The following is a 19,685-nucleotide window of genomic DNA, read 5'->3' as shown; positions in this document are numbered from 1 at the left end:
GGGTTCATTTTTGTAATGATCATTTGTCTTTTCTTATGAATGAGGTGAAGTCAATCAGGAGAGGACCTGACTGGCCAGCATAAGGGACTGTGGTATTACGTTTCCCAGAACAGGAGGTATGGCTCAGTGCATCCTTTGTCATAACATAATGCCTAATGGTGAATATTTATAGGACTCTGGTTTCATTCATTTTTCACATTTGTGTATTAGTGTTGTATGTTGTGAACTGTTTTGTTTCGTGTGAGGAGTCGTGTCATGAGCGCTGCAGCGCAGTACTATGTGTACAGGGAGTTTGTTTGTTGTGCCCAATTCCTTACTTTGTGGGATAATAACAATTCTCTTGTAACCCAACTTTGCTTTCGCTGGTGTGTTTCTGGACTTGTGGTGGTGTAGTAGGGAAGTAGTGTTGGTCGCTCGCACACCGGATCATTTTTTTTCTTTCTCTTTGCTGAAACTCCAGGATGGAAGCACATATTATGATTGTGCCAGCTCAGGGAGCGGTCCAAGCTATCCATTGCACATCCTAAACCTGCAAGACAAGCTCATTGGCAAGTCTAAAAATACCCTGTGCGAGTGTGTTCTGGAATGGACTCCTGTACTGCTCAAAGCTGGGACCCAGCTTAAGGCTAATAATACCAACATTAGCTCCAGTTTTGAAAATGGATTAATGGATATATCAAACGGCTATTTCATTTAAACTACTCTTGAAGACAATGTTCCTTCCATCTATGCATTTAATCTAATTTCAGGTTTTCTAAGGGTGACAGCATCTGGAGTGATTAAGAATCCAAATTTCAAGATGGTACCCAATCTTTTCAAGGCACTCTTTCATACCAGTCCAATTTTGAGTTGCATGTTAAGCTAACCAAAACATCTTTAGGATTTGAAAGGAAAAGCAGAGTACCCAATGAAAATCCCACACAGACCCAGGAAGAACTCCACGCAGACAATGGTGAAACAGCAATCTGGCCCAGTGTCTTCAGGTCATGAGGCAAAAATGAGTCATGAGTGCTAACCACTATGCCACCACGCACCTTTATGAAGACAAACTAGATTAATTTAGACATGTGACATAATCCCAAAAGCTTATCATGCATTGGCATCTCTCTGTAGGGTCAAAGATGGTAGCTCAGATTTTACATTACTGTACAGTGGTAAAAAATCTACAGGGAAACATCACTTAATGTCAGCAATCAATGAACCAAACAATCGAAGGCACAGTACAAGGTTATTAACATCAAACCTGAGTAGGAGGTAAACTGGTATAAATTTGCCTTAAAAGAAGAGCTGAGCTGGTTTATATGTTTTGTTTGTAGAAATCAGCACATGTGATTTAACTATCAACTTCATATTATAAATGAATGTTGCCTGAGAGAAATAAGGTGAGTTGAACTCAGTTCATAGCATGCCTAACACAATGATGTTGTTGTAATTACAAACTTGGGCAGTTTTGGTAGTGAAACTGTCACTACCAGAATATCAATAAGGGGAACAGTTTCTCTTAACGTTGGCCACTCTTATAACTTGGAAAAAAAAAACTATTGGTCACCCATGTTCTTGTCCACTGTGATTAACATCAACAAAGACATAGATATGTTGCTTAACAGTTACTGGGCAAATATGGAATACTTGCAGATGTATCCACAACATACAAAGGGATTTACAACACAAGTAATGCTTTGTTATTTGGATAAATTTTAAGAAATAATAACTAAGATTAATTTGAGAAACAATAATATTTTAATAGTATCACCTTGGACTAGGCAATGTTTAAATAAAAATATTTTAAGCTAATGTGTAAAATCATGTTAATAATCATAAGGTATATTGCATGCTATATTTTGCAGATAGCAGACGTTAACATACATATGTACAGTATATAGTATTAATTTTAATGGTTGTATATTCATAGCAAATGATAACTTTCTATAATAAAAAAATACCTGTGTAATTCTTCGGATGGAGCCAATCATCATATTCACAGAACAGATTTCCATGCTGTCAACATCTGCAAAACCATGATTCAGCACCATTTCACCTTCCTCCAGAACTAAATATTGTCCTTTATAACCTGGGTTTTCATAGAGAATCCAGCTGAAGGGAGAGACATTTGCAGCAGTTTTTTTATTGTTTAACAGAAATTGTGTTAAATTAAAACAGTACGATATACCCTAAAGGTCTCAAATGGGCAGTAATATTGTAAAGATCTAAATGCTTTACTTGAGAAATAGGTTATTTAATATTGGGCAGAAGAAGAGACATTTTTATTCAAGCTCAATAACAGTACTGGATATAATGACAAATTCTAAGCCTTTATCAACAATCTGATAAATGAAATTATTAAATGCTATGACTCTTTTACAAATAAAGATTCAGTGCATAGGAAATATATAAAATTTGAAAAATGTAAAATTGTTCAAATAATAAACAAATTATATTGTCAAAAAATGAAATGACTGAAAATGTATTTATATTCGTTCCTCTTTTTATTTATTCATAATTACATAATAAAAGTGACATCCCTATGATCTTGAGACCAAGGTTGGAGGGAAAAAACTGCACAGTGCCTGCCTTGCCTTATTAGAGTTGCATGCAACAAGCGGAGCTACGTCCTGTGTCCTCAGTTTAAGTATTTCAACACAGCTGTGTACACCAATTGGCAGGTTTCTTTGAAAAGAGAGTGTCCACAGTCAGTACATGTATAGGATGCCAAAAAAGAACCCTCTCCTATTTGAGCAAGTTTCTTATTATTAAACTAGGCAAACCTCCAATACTCTTTATTGTGACAGCTTTAGTAACATTATCAGAACTGTTTCTTGCCTGTTAAAGAGAAGTTTTTTAGTTTATTGACGGTAAAATATCTAAAACATACCATACCTAACGTTCAAATAATAAAATATTTTAAATGTAATATAACATTCTCAAACCAACTTAATCCAATTCAGAACTAAGAGCACTGCAGAAACTAGCACTTTAAAGGTGTCAGTTCATTGCAGGACCAGTTTAAAATTTACCCAAGCAGAAATGAATAGAATAGAAACTGAATAGAATAGCTGCACAAATACCGAAAACAGTAAAGAAAGACCAAATAATGTTATTTACAAAGAATGTTAATATTCTCTTGATTAAATAAAAAGTGTAAATCCAAAACACTCCATTTAATCATTACTGGTTATAGAGGTTAAAGTCTGAAGAAAAAAAAAAAACACAATTCTTTCTTTTACATCAGCCAAATACATATTGTTGTTGCAGTAACAAATATTAATGTTATTACTTCATATTCTATGACCCCAACATTCAGCCTGAAACATGGGGATTTTAATTTTCTTATTCCTTGCTCATATATTAATTCTGCTTTAACTTGGACAGAGGTAATAAACTTGGAAGGCTATTTAAATAACTAGAAACACTAAGTTGCTTATATATCTATTAAGCTAATAACTGATCAGATAATTCCTAATATGCAAATAGTCAAATATTTCTTAATTTATAAATAGTAAACAAAGGTATCTGATATTTCATTTGTGAAATTTCATTATAATGTCATTCACTAAAGCTTACATTATTTTATTGTAATAAATTTATCACTCTCATATACTGATTCAGTGACTTAAATAAATCATTTAGGTATATTAAATGCAACATATTTAATGAAATTCAGTAGTCATATTACAGGCCTACTCACAAACAAAATTTATATCACATATGTATACACACTGTTGTATAAAGTATATAAAAGTGCATCTTCAGGGGGAAAAATGGTTAGCGCTACACCTTCACAAATTCATATTCCTGGGATTTAAACCAAGCCTGGTCCCTGCCTGTAGTGGCTACACATTCTCCCCGTGTTTTGGTGTACATCTTTTTTGCCCACATTCCAAAGGTATAAGTGTTAGGTAAACTAGTAACTTGAAGTTGTCCTAGCATAAGTATGCATGAGATGTGTGTGTGTGTCCTACAATAGACTAGTGGCCCTGTTCAGGGCTGACTCCTTCACAACCCTGGATGGGATTACAGAGACTAGAAAATGGATGCATGAAAGGCTTTCATTTTCTTAGTTGAAATTGGCAGTTTTCTGGCTGACTTTTACTCAATAAATAATGAAATAGTCATTTATTCTGAATAACCCAAAAAATATGAATGAATACTGTACAAACAAGTTGCAGCAATTAGCAGAAAATAGGTTATTGAACCACTTAACTCTGTAACTCTGTGGCAATGGAAACTAATCAATTATAAAATATGTTAAGGATTTTTATTGCTTTTTTCTAAATACTCAAAGAAAAAGGCAAGGATGTAGAAATATGGCATTTAAACATTTTTTAAATCACAACAACAACTGCTATATGTATGGAAAGCAACAGGATGAATTAAAATCTCGGCTGGATTAATAAAATTAGAATTACAAATTGAAAAATGTGCTTCTCTTTGAAACAGGTTCATGCAGATTTGCTTCTTATTAAAGTGCAGCATGGTGTGTTAATCTTTAATCCTTGCTTAATCCTACTTAATTGGACAAAGTGGGTTTGCATTCTTAACTGCTGATCCTCAATCAGATAATATTATAGCACATTGTGTGTTCTTAAAAATTTGTTTTAAGGATCTTTTTTATTTTTTTAACTGGAAGGAATAAATCAAGGAGATCCATCTGGGAAGTCAAGCTTTAATATTTGTAAGTCTACCAATTAGATCTGAAACATAACACAGGTTTAAAAATTTTTCAACGTATGGTATTGTTCCAAAATGCACATCTTTTCTGTACATTACTTTAAAAACATTAGTTTTCAACTTATCCCAGTTGACTCGGGCATGAAAAATACATTTCATGTTTTATTATTAGCAGCTCAGTATTGAAAAGAATTTTAAAAATAATTAAAACATGAAATAATGAACTGCATAAGCACAGTAGCATTCCAGCACACACAGTGAAACTGATTAGTTAATGCTTACCTGTTTTAGAATAGTTAGGAGAGGTGGTAATTTTTTTAATAAAGGTTTGTACTTATATATCCATCACTGCATATGGTAGTTATTTCAACAAAAAAGATTTGTGGTTACCCATGGTTGTCAACTGAACTAATGTGAGCTTCTCTAATTAAAACAGAATCAGAGCCAGCTTGTGGAGTAAGAGATAGGAGTGGTTGCATGATGCACATCTCTGCTAAATGGATCGCAAGAATGTAAAGCTTTTGCATTACATGGCCAGCTCATGAAGCTGTCTTGGTAGGGGTACCTAAGTTTAGTATTAGAACACAGCAAAGGCAATTTTGAAAAATACTCCATTTTATTAAAGTGAAATCTGAACAGAAGACATCCACTTACCATTCCAAGACGATATAGTAAATAATGCAGAGGTAAATTCATATATAAGAGCATACCTATTTTGACAAAAAAATATTAACGGTTCATAACTCTTTCACTACCCCTACCTCTGCAAAATAGTACTTATATGATAATTTGAGCTTTCAAAGTAGAAGCCAAGTACTACAAGTCTTTCTTAACTTCACAGTTTTAGCCAAACAGCTATTTGATTCTACCAAGGATGGAGACACACGTAAAACAGCCTTAAATTTTTTGCAGGTCTGTGCAGTTTTGTTGCCTTTGTACTTTTTCCTTCCAAAAGTAACTCAGTTAGTCATGCATGCAACATATGGTCCCTTCTACTGTATTAAAGGCAATTGCACAGATTTTAACTGCATTGGGCAAGCTTTGGATGTTGAGCATTACGGGATAAACAAACATCGTGCCTGCCTATGCAACAGGTGCAAACAAAGATACACAACCATATAAGTAGGCAGCTTACATAACCTGCACATCAAAACAGGCACTTCTGTGGTTTCAAGTGTAACTTTGTATATTAAGACTGCTGAATGGTATTACAATAATTTTCTAATAACTGCACATCAAAACATTTTTTTTGATTAAATCATTAAATTAAACACTACAATAAAAACTATAGTCCCCCAGATAAAGACAAGCATCTTGACTACAGTTGATTCCAGCTTTGTATGTGCTGTAGCTTTGTTTGCTGTAGCCTCCTTAAGATCAGGGAAAGAGGTTTAAAAAGCTATGCATGGGTCTTACGGCTTGTTTGCTACTGGAAAGGAAGCCATAAATGGTTTAAATGGGAACAAATTCAGCAGAGGTGCAGTATTATATAAATAGGCATGTTTATGTGGCAGGATAAAACATTTCAACTTGAAGATCCCCTAAGGCTATTCAAAAATATGATGCTGCAATAGTGAAAGAAACATACAGTTAAACTCTATATGCAATCCACAGCTACATACATGAGAAATTTCCTAATTTTATAACATTCTGGTAAAATCTCTTAACACCACTGCAAGCAAACCTGTTGGAAAGTTTTATTAGTAATACTCAGAAGAGCAATGCCAAGTAACTCAATAAACTAATTTACATGAACCTTACTGTATGGAGGCTGTATAAAGGTAACGTACTAAGATAAGTAGGCCTTTAACGATAAATAAATTTTTACTCTTCCATAGTCAAATTTGCTAAAACCAAAATTCGCTTTTCCTTAATAATACTGCATCAAATTGAACATGATAAATTTGCTTCATCCAGTTCCCACAGGAAAAAGTATCCTTGATTATTTGTGCGACAATCTGTAAATGATTCTTCAGAAATTTAAAGAATAATGGAGTCCAGCACATTAGATTTTAAGATGTCATGCTTTAGAACTGCTTCTCAGACAGCAATCCAATATATGAAATTTAATTTCAGTCAGTAGTGAACTATTAACTAAGCTGACTACAGCAATATATCTGTTGAACTATAGGCTGTATTTAACAACAAAATGGACCTGTTTTGTGTACTTATACTCCCATTTATGATTATAAGCAACCAAGAGCTTACCCTAACAGAAATGAACTCTCCAGACTGGGTGGATTGAATGGAATGTCAACAAACAGAAAAACCTGTGCTTTAATTGCTTGGCTTCTCTACATAAACTGAAGATGATTATTTTCAATTTCATTTTTGATTGTTATTTTAGAGATTATAACTAACAATGTCACATGATTAATTCATCATTATTTTAATCACATATTGCTGATGCACATACAAGTGCTTTAATGATTTTCTTCTAAAGTGCATTCTTCACACATTTTACTTTTGTATCCCTTGACTGTTGGGAATTGTGACTCACCTTACATCATTTACCTCTGCAAAGTGCCACAATGCACTCCCAAATTCACCTTTCAACTTTCTCTCACTGTCACTATACCTCTCAAACTTGAGGTGTCCTTTTCTTTTGTAAATTCAGCCCTTCCTCTACTTACCTAGTAAAGGACTGAACAAGGCTGTAAACTAAACCTCAGTTTCAATGCCATCCAAATTACAGAATTATTTTTGTAACCAGTGTGACCCGACTTTGCAATCGGGGCATCGGACTAAAGAGATTTGTAGAGTGGCCTTTGGTATTCCAGCATCATAGTGCTTTCAGTTTAATTAAGATGGTCATGTGTCATTACTTGAAGGGGCAACCTGGTCATATGTTGGCCTATATTGTGAATTTCCCATTGGGATTAATAAAGTATCTATCTATCTATCTATCTATTGGTCTGAACATACTGATTCTCCAAGCCTTCCATGAACTCTCTCTATAAGTATGGTCAGGAATTCCTGTTAACTTCCCTCTAGCCTTTGTCCAGCATGGCATGGTTTTGTCATGGCAAACTGCCTTTAGCAGTTACCTTTCACTTGTGCTAATAACATGCCATTTGCCATCCATACCAGTGCATTCTTCCCTCTCATTCCTAAGGACTTTTGGTTACTGCCTCTGCACTGAGACACCTCTTTCTATCTGCAATTCACTAGTGTGCATACTGTAGTAAAGACATGCATTATCATATACATATTTGTGGCATTTCTTACATAACATGTTAACTGTTTTAAATGGCTATTTAGCATGTGTACATACACATGCATGTGAAACATTTTACAGTGAAAGAAACATTCATTTCTAAGATACTTTGCTTTTAATTACCATTAATTAACCTTTAGCTGGAAAGCCATGAGGCAAGATTTTTCAAGTGAACTAGTCAATGCTGACAGAATGTGTTTCAAAAGAAATTCTAGATGAAGTGGGTGTCAACTGCTTAAAATGCAGAAAAACATTTTCATTAAAAGCATGACACATTTATACAAATGAGAAGAGATAATTCAGTCTATCCAGCTTCTTTGGTTAACTACTACAGTAGATAAGGTGTTCAGTATCTCATTCAGTTTGTTTTTTCCCCAAAAGCTATCAATCTCTCCATTTGTCAACTACATGATTTGATAATACAGTATGTTCCAAATTTCCATGGCCTTTTGTATGAAACAGTGCTTTCTGTTTTCCATCTTGACTGCACTTCCCGAATTTGTATTGGTGTCTTTGTGCATGTTATTCACTATTTAACAGACGGATCCATTTTATAGTCATCTTTGAGAACTCTGAAGACTAGGATTAGATCACCAATATCCTGCTGTGTTTTCTAAGCCTGCTAGATAGAGTAGAACATGACCTTTAGTTCTAGGCAATCCACTTAATTGCTCTTTTCTGTAGAGCTTCTACATGTTTTGGAAATAGTTATTCTAACGCTGTCTCACAATTGAGTCATACATTTTAAAAATAATATATATTTATGCTTAAATTAGTTTTCTTACATTTTTTTTTGTTTGTTGCATTTTTCAATTCTTTCTGTCCACTGATTACATTGTAATATTAACACTAATGAAATCAATAACTTCTTTATGAAACATATGGAGAAATTAATGAATGAGAAGGCTGTAAAAGGATATGGAAAGATCATGCTATAGGTTCTCAAAGGAGAAATTCATAAACGCGATAAGAAGAAAATTAAGTGATGGTGAAAATATTGAATTAAGAAGAATGGCTGACAGACCTGTGCAAGTTCATTATAAGGAGTATGAGATTTTATGCTGAGTGGAAAAAAGTGGTGGAGACAAATGAAAGAGTAACCCACTGGAATGTGGATTATAGTAGGCAAGGGCTGTGGCTGAGAGAGTGTTAAAACAACTAAATATAAACTCTTTGAAAATTACAGAAATTCAGTTTGGCTTCATGTCCTTAAAAAGGAATAAAGTACAAAAGCAATGCAATGAGGTAGATGATGGAAATACTGCTAGAGTTGGTCACCACTAAGTTCTCTTCAGTCTGAATCTTTGATATTTAATTTTTCCATGAAAACATGAGATTAAAAGTTTTTCTTTGCCACTATAACAAACTATATAGGGCATGTAACATAAAAAATATTCTTTTTTTAGGTTGAATACTCCTTTAAAATGAAAATTAAATTTGAAGTAGAATTCAATGTAATGACAATAAAACCAATTTACAGTATTTTCTGTAACTGTACCAGATGAACTCAAAATTCTCCCACATTTACATTTTTTCCTGAAGGGTGTAGTATAATTAACTAGGCAGGTCTGACAAACTTAGAAATGGAGGAAGTTCATTGTTGGCTCACCTAAAGTATTATCATTTTTCAAAATGAATGCAGCCAATGTGACAGAAGAATATGCAGTTTTAAGCATGAGCAATGCCAGATACTAAAATTCTTGACACTGCAATAAGCAGTGTCTACAATGATGGCAAACTGCATCTTCTGATGCTATTATTGTCAAGAAGAACAAAGCATATTTTTAGGGAAAACAAAACAGTAGAAGGTAATTCTTCAAACCTAAATTGCTTAACCTAGTTCATGGACATGAATGGCTAAAACCTATTCTGGTAGTAACATTATCAGACGCAAGGCATCTGGACAGATGCAGGTCCAATACAAGCATGCTTTCTGAGTCATTGGCTAATATACAGTCACCAATTAATTTAAAATGCACATATAAGAGAGATGGGAAAAAGTTAGTATATCCTGAGGAGGGAAAACACACACACACACACACACACACACCATAATATGCAAACATGAGTAGAACCATGTAGTACACAACGATCGTCCCTTAGGTGACTTCTAACTTCTTTGCGTGTGTTTCAGTTTAACTGTGGTCTTATGCATTCCCGTAAAGAGGTGCTTCAAAAATAGAAGTACCGTACATTAAAGCCAAAGTATATGGTATAGTTAAACCACAAATCTAATTTCTCATCTTTATTTTTTGAACACTTTTAGAGATACCCAAATACTATGCCAACCAGCTTTATCTTCGCCTAAACTGCAGGCCCTCAAATCACTAAACCTGCACTGACAGTAAGTGTTTCCAATTATATAACTGTAAAAAGAATGCACTGATGGCAGTAAGGATGGCTGATGACCTTATTGGTCTGCCATGGAAAGACAAGTATTCAAATAATGCTGCACAGGTAGAGGGCTTAAAGAGTAATGTGAAACCATAGATAAGCCAGGAAGCTTGCACTGAACCAAAAAGCATATCAATAAATACAGAAAAAAAATATGGGATATGGAGGTGTAGAATTGGAGCAAGCTGGAGCAAAGTAATGTGACTGCACAGACTCAGTCTCTGATATGTATGGAAGATGCTCCAAATAAAGATTTCCAAATAAGCCTTTCTTGCATTAAACACAAAAGTTTAAATAGAACTGTAAAAGTAAAAAAGAATTGGTTCCTGCCTTGTGCCCTGTTTTGGCTGGGATTGGCTCCAGCAGACCCCCGTGACCCTGTGTTCGGATTCAGCGGGTTGGAAAATGGATGGATGGATGGGAATGCATTGTGATCAAGGTGGAAGAATTGAGACCAAGATGGAAGTTGAAGCGAATGACATAAGGATGACCAAAAACAATCAAGATTATGGACAACAGAGGTTGGAAATGCAAGGTAACCAGCAAACTTAAGTAAACTATGATAACGGTATGGTGCTATCACTTTCACATGTGTTCCAATATCTGAACTGATAGGGCTATATCTTTAAAAAGTTATATTCAGTTACAATTAAGATCAAAAGAAATCACTTGAGATTATTCAATATCTCTATGTGGTACCATATAAAATGAGCATGAATCAGTTCCTAAAATATGCTTTTTTTTCTGCAATTACATTATTACAGGAGATAAAGCACAATGTTCAATAAGGACTGTAAAGTTCCAAGTATTTGAAGCAAATAAAATCGACATAAGTATCTTCAGGAGATATGGGATGGATATACTTATTTCTATTGGCACTGCACACAAGTTGATATAAATAATGCAGATCATCTGGAGCCATGTCTAGGCGAGTCGGCCGTAGCTCATCATTAATAAATTATGAGGTGCTGCATAACTTCCATGGGTAGTGAGATTATGATGGGTTTCTTTAGTCATTGCTTTCCATATTTATTGAATAAAACTAAGCGCACAATATGTTTTACTGCATATGGTTTTAAGAAGTGAAATTAATAAAACATGAATGGCAAATGTGAAGTACAAAACTTTCATTATTGCTTTCAGTGTACACTTTTGCTTTAATGCAGCTCACAGAAAGAGGTGCCTTATTGTACTAACTACTAAGAGCACCAAGTTTAAGGCTATTAAAGGTATGAATTAAAAATACAACATGTAATGTAAACAAACAGTGAGCTTCTATTATGGTGTAAAATTGTTGAGAAATAGATAACTATACTGGATGTTACACATAAAAAATTATTGAAAACACATTTATGGGCAAATAACCAATCAATGGTGCTAGAACAATAAAACAGTAATGTACTCTTTAAAAACAAGATGGGCTGCCGACTTGTATATGTGTCAGAGGTAAATTAGGATCTGGCAAAAACAAGCATCTTTTTACTGTTTGCAGCAGATCATTGGCTTGTACATTTGCGAATAAAATGTTTCTGTCAAAAATCGCACAAACAGTGAACATACAATGTTAGATATTATTTAGTGAATTATAACTACATCTATGTGCATTCACCAGATATTAAACTGACTGCTTACAGTCAAGTGAAATAATATAATTGGGCTGTCCTACTAAAGGATAAATTACAGTAGAAATAGGAGTGCTAATAGCAAGGGAAAATAAAGCATATACAGTAGTGCTATATAGATTTAACCTTGCATCACTGCTACACTATTAAATTTAGGCTTGTAACAACAACACCTGACCTGCATACTGTAGTGTTTTGCTCTGTGTTAGTAAGTCTGTATTTACTGTATATTAATATTTCCTTTATTTCTAATGTTTGCTGATATTAAAAAGGAGATTTGAAACCAGGAGACTTGCAATAAATTGCCACCCAATCCAGGGTTTGTTCCTAAGATGTGCTTGATATGAACAGATTAGTTACTGGCTTCTCTGAACCTGTATTGCAAGTAGGTTTGAAAAAAGTATAATGTAAACACTGTCTATTCCAAACTTTCCCTGTATTTGACGTCAAAAGGAGGACTACACATGGGAGGAATTAAGAAATTCCAATATCTAATTCTTGACCATGTTACACCAGGGAACACAAGGAGTGAATATTGAGGAGCAAATGTCTATGAGAGAAGGTAAGCACCCCATGGAAACCTCGCTCCACAATTCTGTACTGGGAACTAAGTGTGGAAAAGCATGTGGTTGACGGTTTCAGTATTTTTCATGACTCTTATGATTATAGAAATGGCCCCAGCATGGACCACAGGTGAACCTTGACAGGTTTTAAAGTAAACAAATATTAAACAAATCTAGTAGAAGGGGAAAACAACTTTTTTAAAGACACCTTTTATGTTTTATGTTTTCGTGCGCCACCACCATCTACCCAAAGCACCATGATGTTCCAACAATGATGGATGGATTAAAAGCCAGAAGTCTGTATGACCATCAGCATCAAGTGACTCCATGAAAAACCCGAACTACAAAGAGGACTATTTCATTTATGTTAGGTAGAATGCCCAGAGGGGACTGGGCGGTCTCGTGGCCTGGAACCCCTGCAGATTTTATTTTTTTCTCCAGCCTTCTGGAGTTTTTTTTTGTTTTTTCTGTCCACCCTGGCCATCAGACCTTACTCCTTTCTATGTTAACTAATGTTGTCTTATTTTAATTTCTTATTTTGTCTTTTATTTTTCTTCTCTTCATTATGTAAAGCACTTTGAGCTACTTTTTGTATGAAAATGTGCTATATAAATAAATGTTGTTGTTGTTGTTTTCTAAGGCTCTAATTAAACAGTGTTAAGCTCAAAATCTTAAGAAAAAATTTCCTGCCTTACAACAGTTCCAGCTGTCCAATGGTGTGTTGTGGAAAGCAGTGTAAGAAACTGAAGCCATTAAAAGACAGCATAACAATAAGTATAAGAGGCTGTATAATGGTGAGCAAACATTTTTGTGGACTACAATAAAGAAAGAGGTGATGATCAAAGACAGTGCATTGCTGGATGGGGACAATACAAGAAAAAATGAGTTATGTATGTGGAACAGATGTTTTAATATGGAAGTGTATACATTTGAAGAAGGCCAGTGATCGAACAGGTAGTTCCAACAGCAAAACAACGCTTTATTTATGCATATTTATAAACTCAAGAAAATTATCAGAAAAGGGTATCGCTTATTTTCAGATTAACAGTGCCCAATGAGGACATTTAGCTCTTTTCTGCAAGTTTTAGACAGCTGTCTTACCATGATTTCTACAATCTTCTTGTTGTTTTAATAGTGGAATCACAAATGTCTGCCATTAGCTGAAGCAGTAGAGACCTTCCAAACATAAAACACTGTTCTTGTTTTTCTGGGAATTCGATGAATATTTTATGTGTTACTCATTTTCACAGGATAATTCACAGCTTGCAAAATTGACAACTCTCCTCAACTTTTTCCATTTAGAAAATATAGCTCTGACTGTCACTGCACTGAATGCTAGAGCCTTATTAATGGATTGGTATCCCCTTCCCATTCACAGATACATTATGATTACTTATTTCATGTTTTTTTTTTGTTTGTTCATTTTTGATTGTGTAGTACACTGCATGGCATGAGTACACACTCACAATAGTGCTTATTTGGTATAAAAAAAAAAAACCACTTGTCTTTGGGGATATATGAGGTAAACATGAGTACCTACAGGAAAACCTACACAGTCATATAGAGACATACTAACTTCACACTAAGAGGAGGAGGATTTGAACCCTGGGTACTGAATCCCAAAGGCATCAGCACAAACTACTGTAACAACATTAGACCAGGTATTTACCTACCCTTAATTATTCCTTAACTTGTTTGTGCTCAGCATGGTAACAACTTGCTCAAATTTGAAAGTGTTGTATACTTGATTGCTCAACATCAAACAAATCCAAATCATACCTTTTTATTTCTGACTTTCCAACTACATCCCACTAACGTCAATGTGAAAAATATGCAATAATGCGTAAAAGTGCTCTTTGCAGAGGCTTTTTGTCTGAGATGCACTTATTCTATTAACTGAAGCTAGTTAACATGAAGTAAAACCTTTGAAACCTACCCTGATACACTTGTTCAAAACAGTCACCAGCCTGATGTTACTTCATTATGATGAAATGAGATGGCATGCAAAATGACACCTTTTATTGGCTAACTAAAAAAATTACAATATGCAAGCTTTCCAGGCAACTCGGGTGCTTGACCGCCTTTGTAAGTCACTTTGAATGAAACAATCTGTTATGCAAATAAATGTAAATATGAACCTACTTTTCACAATTGCACTAATACCATCTTAAGCAATCAGTAAATTTACAAGACATTTTATGAAGTAACTTGCTATACTCAAATATCAATGAATGTATAAATAATAACCATGTTGTTTTCCCAGCAAAGTCTTAAAACAATATCAATGTATGACCTTCTGAATGTAAAAGGCACAGTCATGCAGTAGTGAACTCTTTTGTCTGTCAGCTGATCACTATTAGCACATAGTTTCACTGTACATCTCTGTAATTTTTTTTCACTAGTTAATACAGTTGAAATGTTAGTTTAACTGGCAACCCTAAACTGGCTCAGAAATTGAGCCTCAGAAATTGTGCCAGCATGGGCCCAGAAATGGATCTTGTGTCTTGCACTCAGTGCAGCAGAAATAAACTGTCTGCCCACAGAAGCTTTATGATGGATGCAGTATGCAGTACAAGCATACCACTAGTTCACTGAAGATACTATATTTGCTTTTATGATTGTCTTGAAAAAAGCAATGACTAGGCTGCACATTGAAATAAAGTGCTATTATACACATGGGAAACATATTTCAATAAAAGATGCCTATAATTGTTTTCCCTGTAATTTTAAATCATAAGTAGCAGAAACAAAGGCAACTTTGAAACATTTTTTTATTCTGGCAAATGTTGAATGAAATGCAGTACTTTTCAAGGGCATGCAGAAACAATTTCAAGCAAGTTACCCTTTTGTGTCTGGATGCGAGTTAAAACTTTGCCTCAAGGCCACATAAATCTTATGAAAATTCAACATACTCCACAATACACAGTTTAAAAATCCACCTTAAGTTCAAATTTTAAATGTATGATTGCTGTTTTAAGCTAGGATCATTTTACATTAGCAGAAATAGTTACGGTCTCATTTAACATGAATAAACATTTAAAAAAATCCATCCATCAGTGGCATCCAATTTAGAGTCAAAAGAGACCACAACCTACTCCAGTAGCATTAGGCATAAGGCAGCAATCCACCCTGCACTAATCAAATTCCAAAAATAAATTCTCCCTTAATGTAATCCCCTTTATGCATTTTGTTATCTTTTACTTTTGAATACATTATGATTTTTATTTCTTAGCATTCTGTACTTTGAATGGCTTGACTTACTGTTTTGCATTCTTGCCATAATAATCAAAGGAATATTCCACCCAAAAATATGATTTGTTTATCTATTACTTACCCCAAATTGTTTGTGGTGATGGCCAAGAAAAACCTTTGATGTCATATTTGCATACAGAATAGATTTACAAAAACTCCTAATACAAAGGGCTTAATTGGAGAACCAGTTTGAGGTCCAACTTACACCAACAGTGAGACTCATACAGGAACCAATCAGTTATCACCAATGAACCTAACTTGCATGACTTCAAGGATGTGGGAGGAAACACCTATGCTGACTCAGGCAGAATGTATCATATCACACAGACAAAAATCTGGGTACAGAATTCAAAATCAGGACACTGTATTCCATTAGGCAACAGCACTACCGAGATCAATTTCATAAAATTGAAATAAAAATGTGCAGCTGTGTCCAGACCATTTCAGACAGAATCAGAGATATTTCAAAATGATCATATTGACTAAAATATAACTAAAAAAACAGTAGCCCCAAAAGTAAAGACAGTCATATAAATGCAAAGCACATGAGAGCTGCTATACGTTGACCATAAATTCAGGACCTTAAAGTTGCAGACTTCTAAGATCTTTGCAAGACAATCTGATCTTAGGGAAGAGAAAGCTTGTCTGCTAGATAGGTACAAAAAGAAGCTTCATCTGGAGCCAGAGTCGACTCTGCCCTGTCAAATCCATCCCATGCTATTCTGAACAGGGGCCAAGTCAAGCTTTGCAACTGCTCCTATCCACAATGATGGAATATGGGAGTTTCAGCAATGTGATTGGTGACCGAAGCCCAGACACCCTTGCTACTGCAGTCTTTATTATGTAAAACCTTACCTTTCCAATATCCAACCACAAAAACTTTGTGTTCTTCAAATTCTTGATAGTAAAAGAACAGTCACATCACTCTTCAAGAAGCACATGAGGAGGACTTTTGGGATGATAGTGCTGCATGCGGGGATAAATTAAATTGTTCAAGCCTTGAACATGAGGTCCCCTGCTGCAAGAATCATCTTTGCCAAACCACTGTCCATGCTGAGTAAAATTGGACAAAGTCTACAGCCAACTCCTGGCCCTGAACACCAAGGTGAGAGCCTTCTGCGTGGGCCAAAACATTGGCTTCATTGACAACAGGGGCCACAGTCTTTAAGACGTAAAGGCTTAAATCTGAATAGATTTAGCAGTAAGGTCCAAAGGTAATGCAGCATTCATAACTAACTAGCTTCATGCTTAATGTTAGTCATAAACTTGAATTAAAATATGAGAATTTATGAGTGGTCTTACCAAAAGAGGGGCATAATAATAACCCAATAATATAGAATCATACATCATCCACTAAAAAGTGCAGACAAACCAATATAAATGCAAATTACTTAATTGGCATCTCAAGTTGTCCTAATATTTCAATATAATTTTTCTGATATCATCAGTATTGTTTTACTTAAAATCAGAACATCTTACTAGTTAATACTACGCATACAGGTAAATTATCTTATCAGTGATAAGAAAACTGTGACTCTGTAGTGTTAAGTGAAGCAGCCCCGCCAAATTGTAATTTTGTTCTTGCTGTTCATCAAGAAAAAAGAACCAGATGTTTGACAAGCAGTTTTTTAATATGTTTAAACTGTAAACATAAGCGCCTTGGTACTTTCTCCTTTGTTGGTTATCTCACTATAATTATTCAAAAAGTATCGCTTTCTCACTTGTTCATCATTAATCAACCTCCGAAATGTGTGTTCTGTATCAGTGATTTCTTAGACTAATTACCAGTATGTATAATAATAACTAATTAAGATAAGATTCAGGTAAAAGGCCAGTGTGACCCCAGAGCAAGAGAAGTGATTCACATACTGCAGTATTTTGATCTCAGTCAGCATGTCATCAAGTCAATGCACAACAGAGGACATATGACAGTGTTAAGTCCTTTGTGAGATAACTAAATCTAACTTGACCCCGGTCCTGGACATCAGTAAATATGACTTCTATGTTTTCAAAAATGTAATAATACCTGTAAAATGAACTAAAGGGCAGCACTTTGTTAAAAGACGTTATTTTGATGCTGCCACTGCATTTAGGTTTCCTAAAGCTCCCTTTAAACAGCCAGCTATCTAAACAGTAAGATTACAAGTTTCAATGCTAAGCCGAGGGCCACAGCGGACAGTTATTTTCTGGGTCTATTAAGAAATCTTCTACCATGGAAAACTTATACTGTCTGTAAACTTAAAAGAGAGAGGAAAACTATTTAATAGTCCATTATGAAATTGTAAAGGCTTGCACAACAAAACATTATCCAGTAAGTCAACTTGAGAGGCAGTCTTAATTTTTTAAAATTATAAACAAAACACAAAAGCATTACATTCAACTAAAAATTGCCTATTAAACAAAGCTGCATCAATTCATCAGATCCTGAAAGTTTCTGTAGAGAAAAGCCAGGCTTTTGCTGATTTTTCTTTTTTTTATATTATAAAGTAAAAATATTATGAAATCTTCTTAAACCTAAGTGTGTTCAATACAGTGAATTCAATTCCACTACCAAAACAGGATTTCCTGTGCTCCTTAAGTTAATCACCTTGATTATTTCTTGATCTAATCCCAAAAGGTCATTTCAGAGAAGTTTTTGAGGGTCTTTTGACAGTGTACTAGAAATAGTTAACTGTTTATTATAAACGGACATTTTTCCAGATATTTAAAGATTGTAGTAGTTTATCTATGCATCATAGAAAAATAGAAAATAAACTTAACTGATTTGTCTTCTACAATAGAAGACCATTCTAACCTACTTTCTATAAGCAATGTTATAGAGATAACAGTTTTTCAGCAGTTAAAAAATTACTTGAATAAAAACTGTATTCCACATTATTGTCAGTGAGATTTTTGACCAAATCATAGTAGAGAAACTGCTTTAGTTAGGGTAGTTAATGACTTGAGGGCTAATGCTGATGCAAACAACACATCTGTTCTTTTCTATTAGCTTTGATACTGTAGATCACAGCATTCTCATTACCTGTAGTACTTTTAGTAATACTATAAATTAATTTCAATCTTATGTAACAGGTAGAAATATTATTTATAAGTTATGGTGTGTGTATGTCAAAGATCCATGATGCTTTATAATGGGCACTATAGGGATCAGATCTGGGCCCACTGTTACTCTTAATCTACTTGTTCCTGTAAGGCATGACTATTTTCAAACTCAAGGTGAATTACCACAGTTATGTAAAGACAAACAGCTTTACTTACCTGTAACACTAAATGATCATGAGGCTTCAAGCCCTCTGATTGAATGTCTTACTAGCATTACAGAACAACAGAGTAGTAATTTCCTCAAACTAAAGAAGGAAAAAACTGAAATTTTACTTCTTTGCAGAAGTGAAAAAAAGTGATGGCCTTAGATGCAAACTTGATCACCCGGTGTTACAAATCAAGACAAAAGTAAAGAATGTGGGTGTACTTATGGACTCAAGTCCAAACTTCACATATTAACCATATTACTAAGACTTTCATTTTGGAGACACTGCAGGAGTTTAAACTGACATAACATCTCAAGAAACAGCAAAATAACAAATGGCATGTTTTTGTTTTTAGCGGACTAATTTAATGCAATACTAGGGGGCTTTGCCCCCTGCTCGCCAAACCCCTGCCGCTTGAATATGGGGATATGGATGTACAATTTAAACAGATTTTAATTTTCATGTTAAGTGTTACATTTGCATCCATGTGACGTATAACTGCCTGTGATTGCATTTTGTTTCTCTCTCTATACTGAATAAAATGACTTTTTCGAATGTTTGGCTCTGAGATTTAATTGTATTTGCCAATGTTATTCTAATGGGAAATAGAATGTTAATGTTTTAATACGAATGGCATATTAAGATCTCCTTTGGTGTCTGATGTTATCCACGGGAGATGTACTCCATTACCTTTTTTGGATAAATCCTTCTTTCTACAGTG

The 19,685-nt window shown here is 34.6% G+C and overlaps 1 protein-coding gene across 2 annotated transcripts in view; it reads right to left on the bottom strand.

The window, feature by feature from the left end:
* Nucleotides 1-19,685, bottom strand: part of LOC114650539 (uncharacterized) — a 149,139-nt gene that overhangs the window by 82,546 nt on the left and 46,908 nt on the right. For both annotated transcript variants that reach the window (XM_028800230.2, XM_051926838.1), the window contains one exon: nucleotides 1,944-2,094. In XM_028800230.2, coding sequence (XP_028656063.2) covers nucleotides 1,944-2,094 — 151 coding nt within the window. The remainder of the gene's footprint in view (nucleotides 1-1,943; nucleotides 2,095-19,685) is intronic.

Source organism: Erpetoichthys calabaricus, chromosome 4, assembly GCF_900747795.2.
Source record: "Erpetoichthys calabaricus chromosome 4, fErpCal1.3, whole genome shotgun sequence".
Taxonomy (NCBI): domain Eukaryota; kingdom Metazoa; phylum Chordata; class Cladistia; order Polypteriformes; family Polypteridae; genus Erpetoichthys; species Erpetoichthys calabaricus.
Note: the sequence above shows the minus strand (reverse complement) of the source record. Positions and strands in the feature narration are given on the sequence as shown.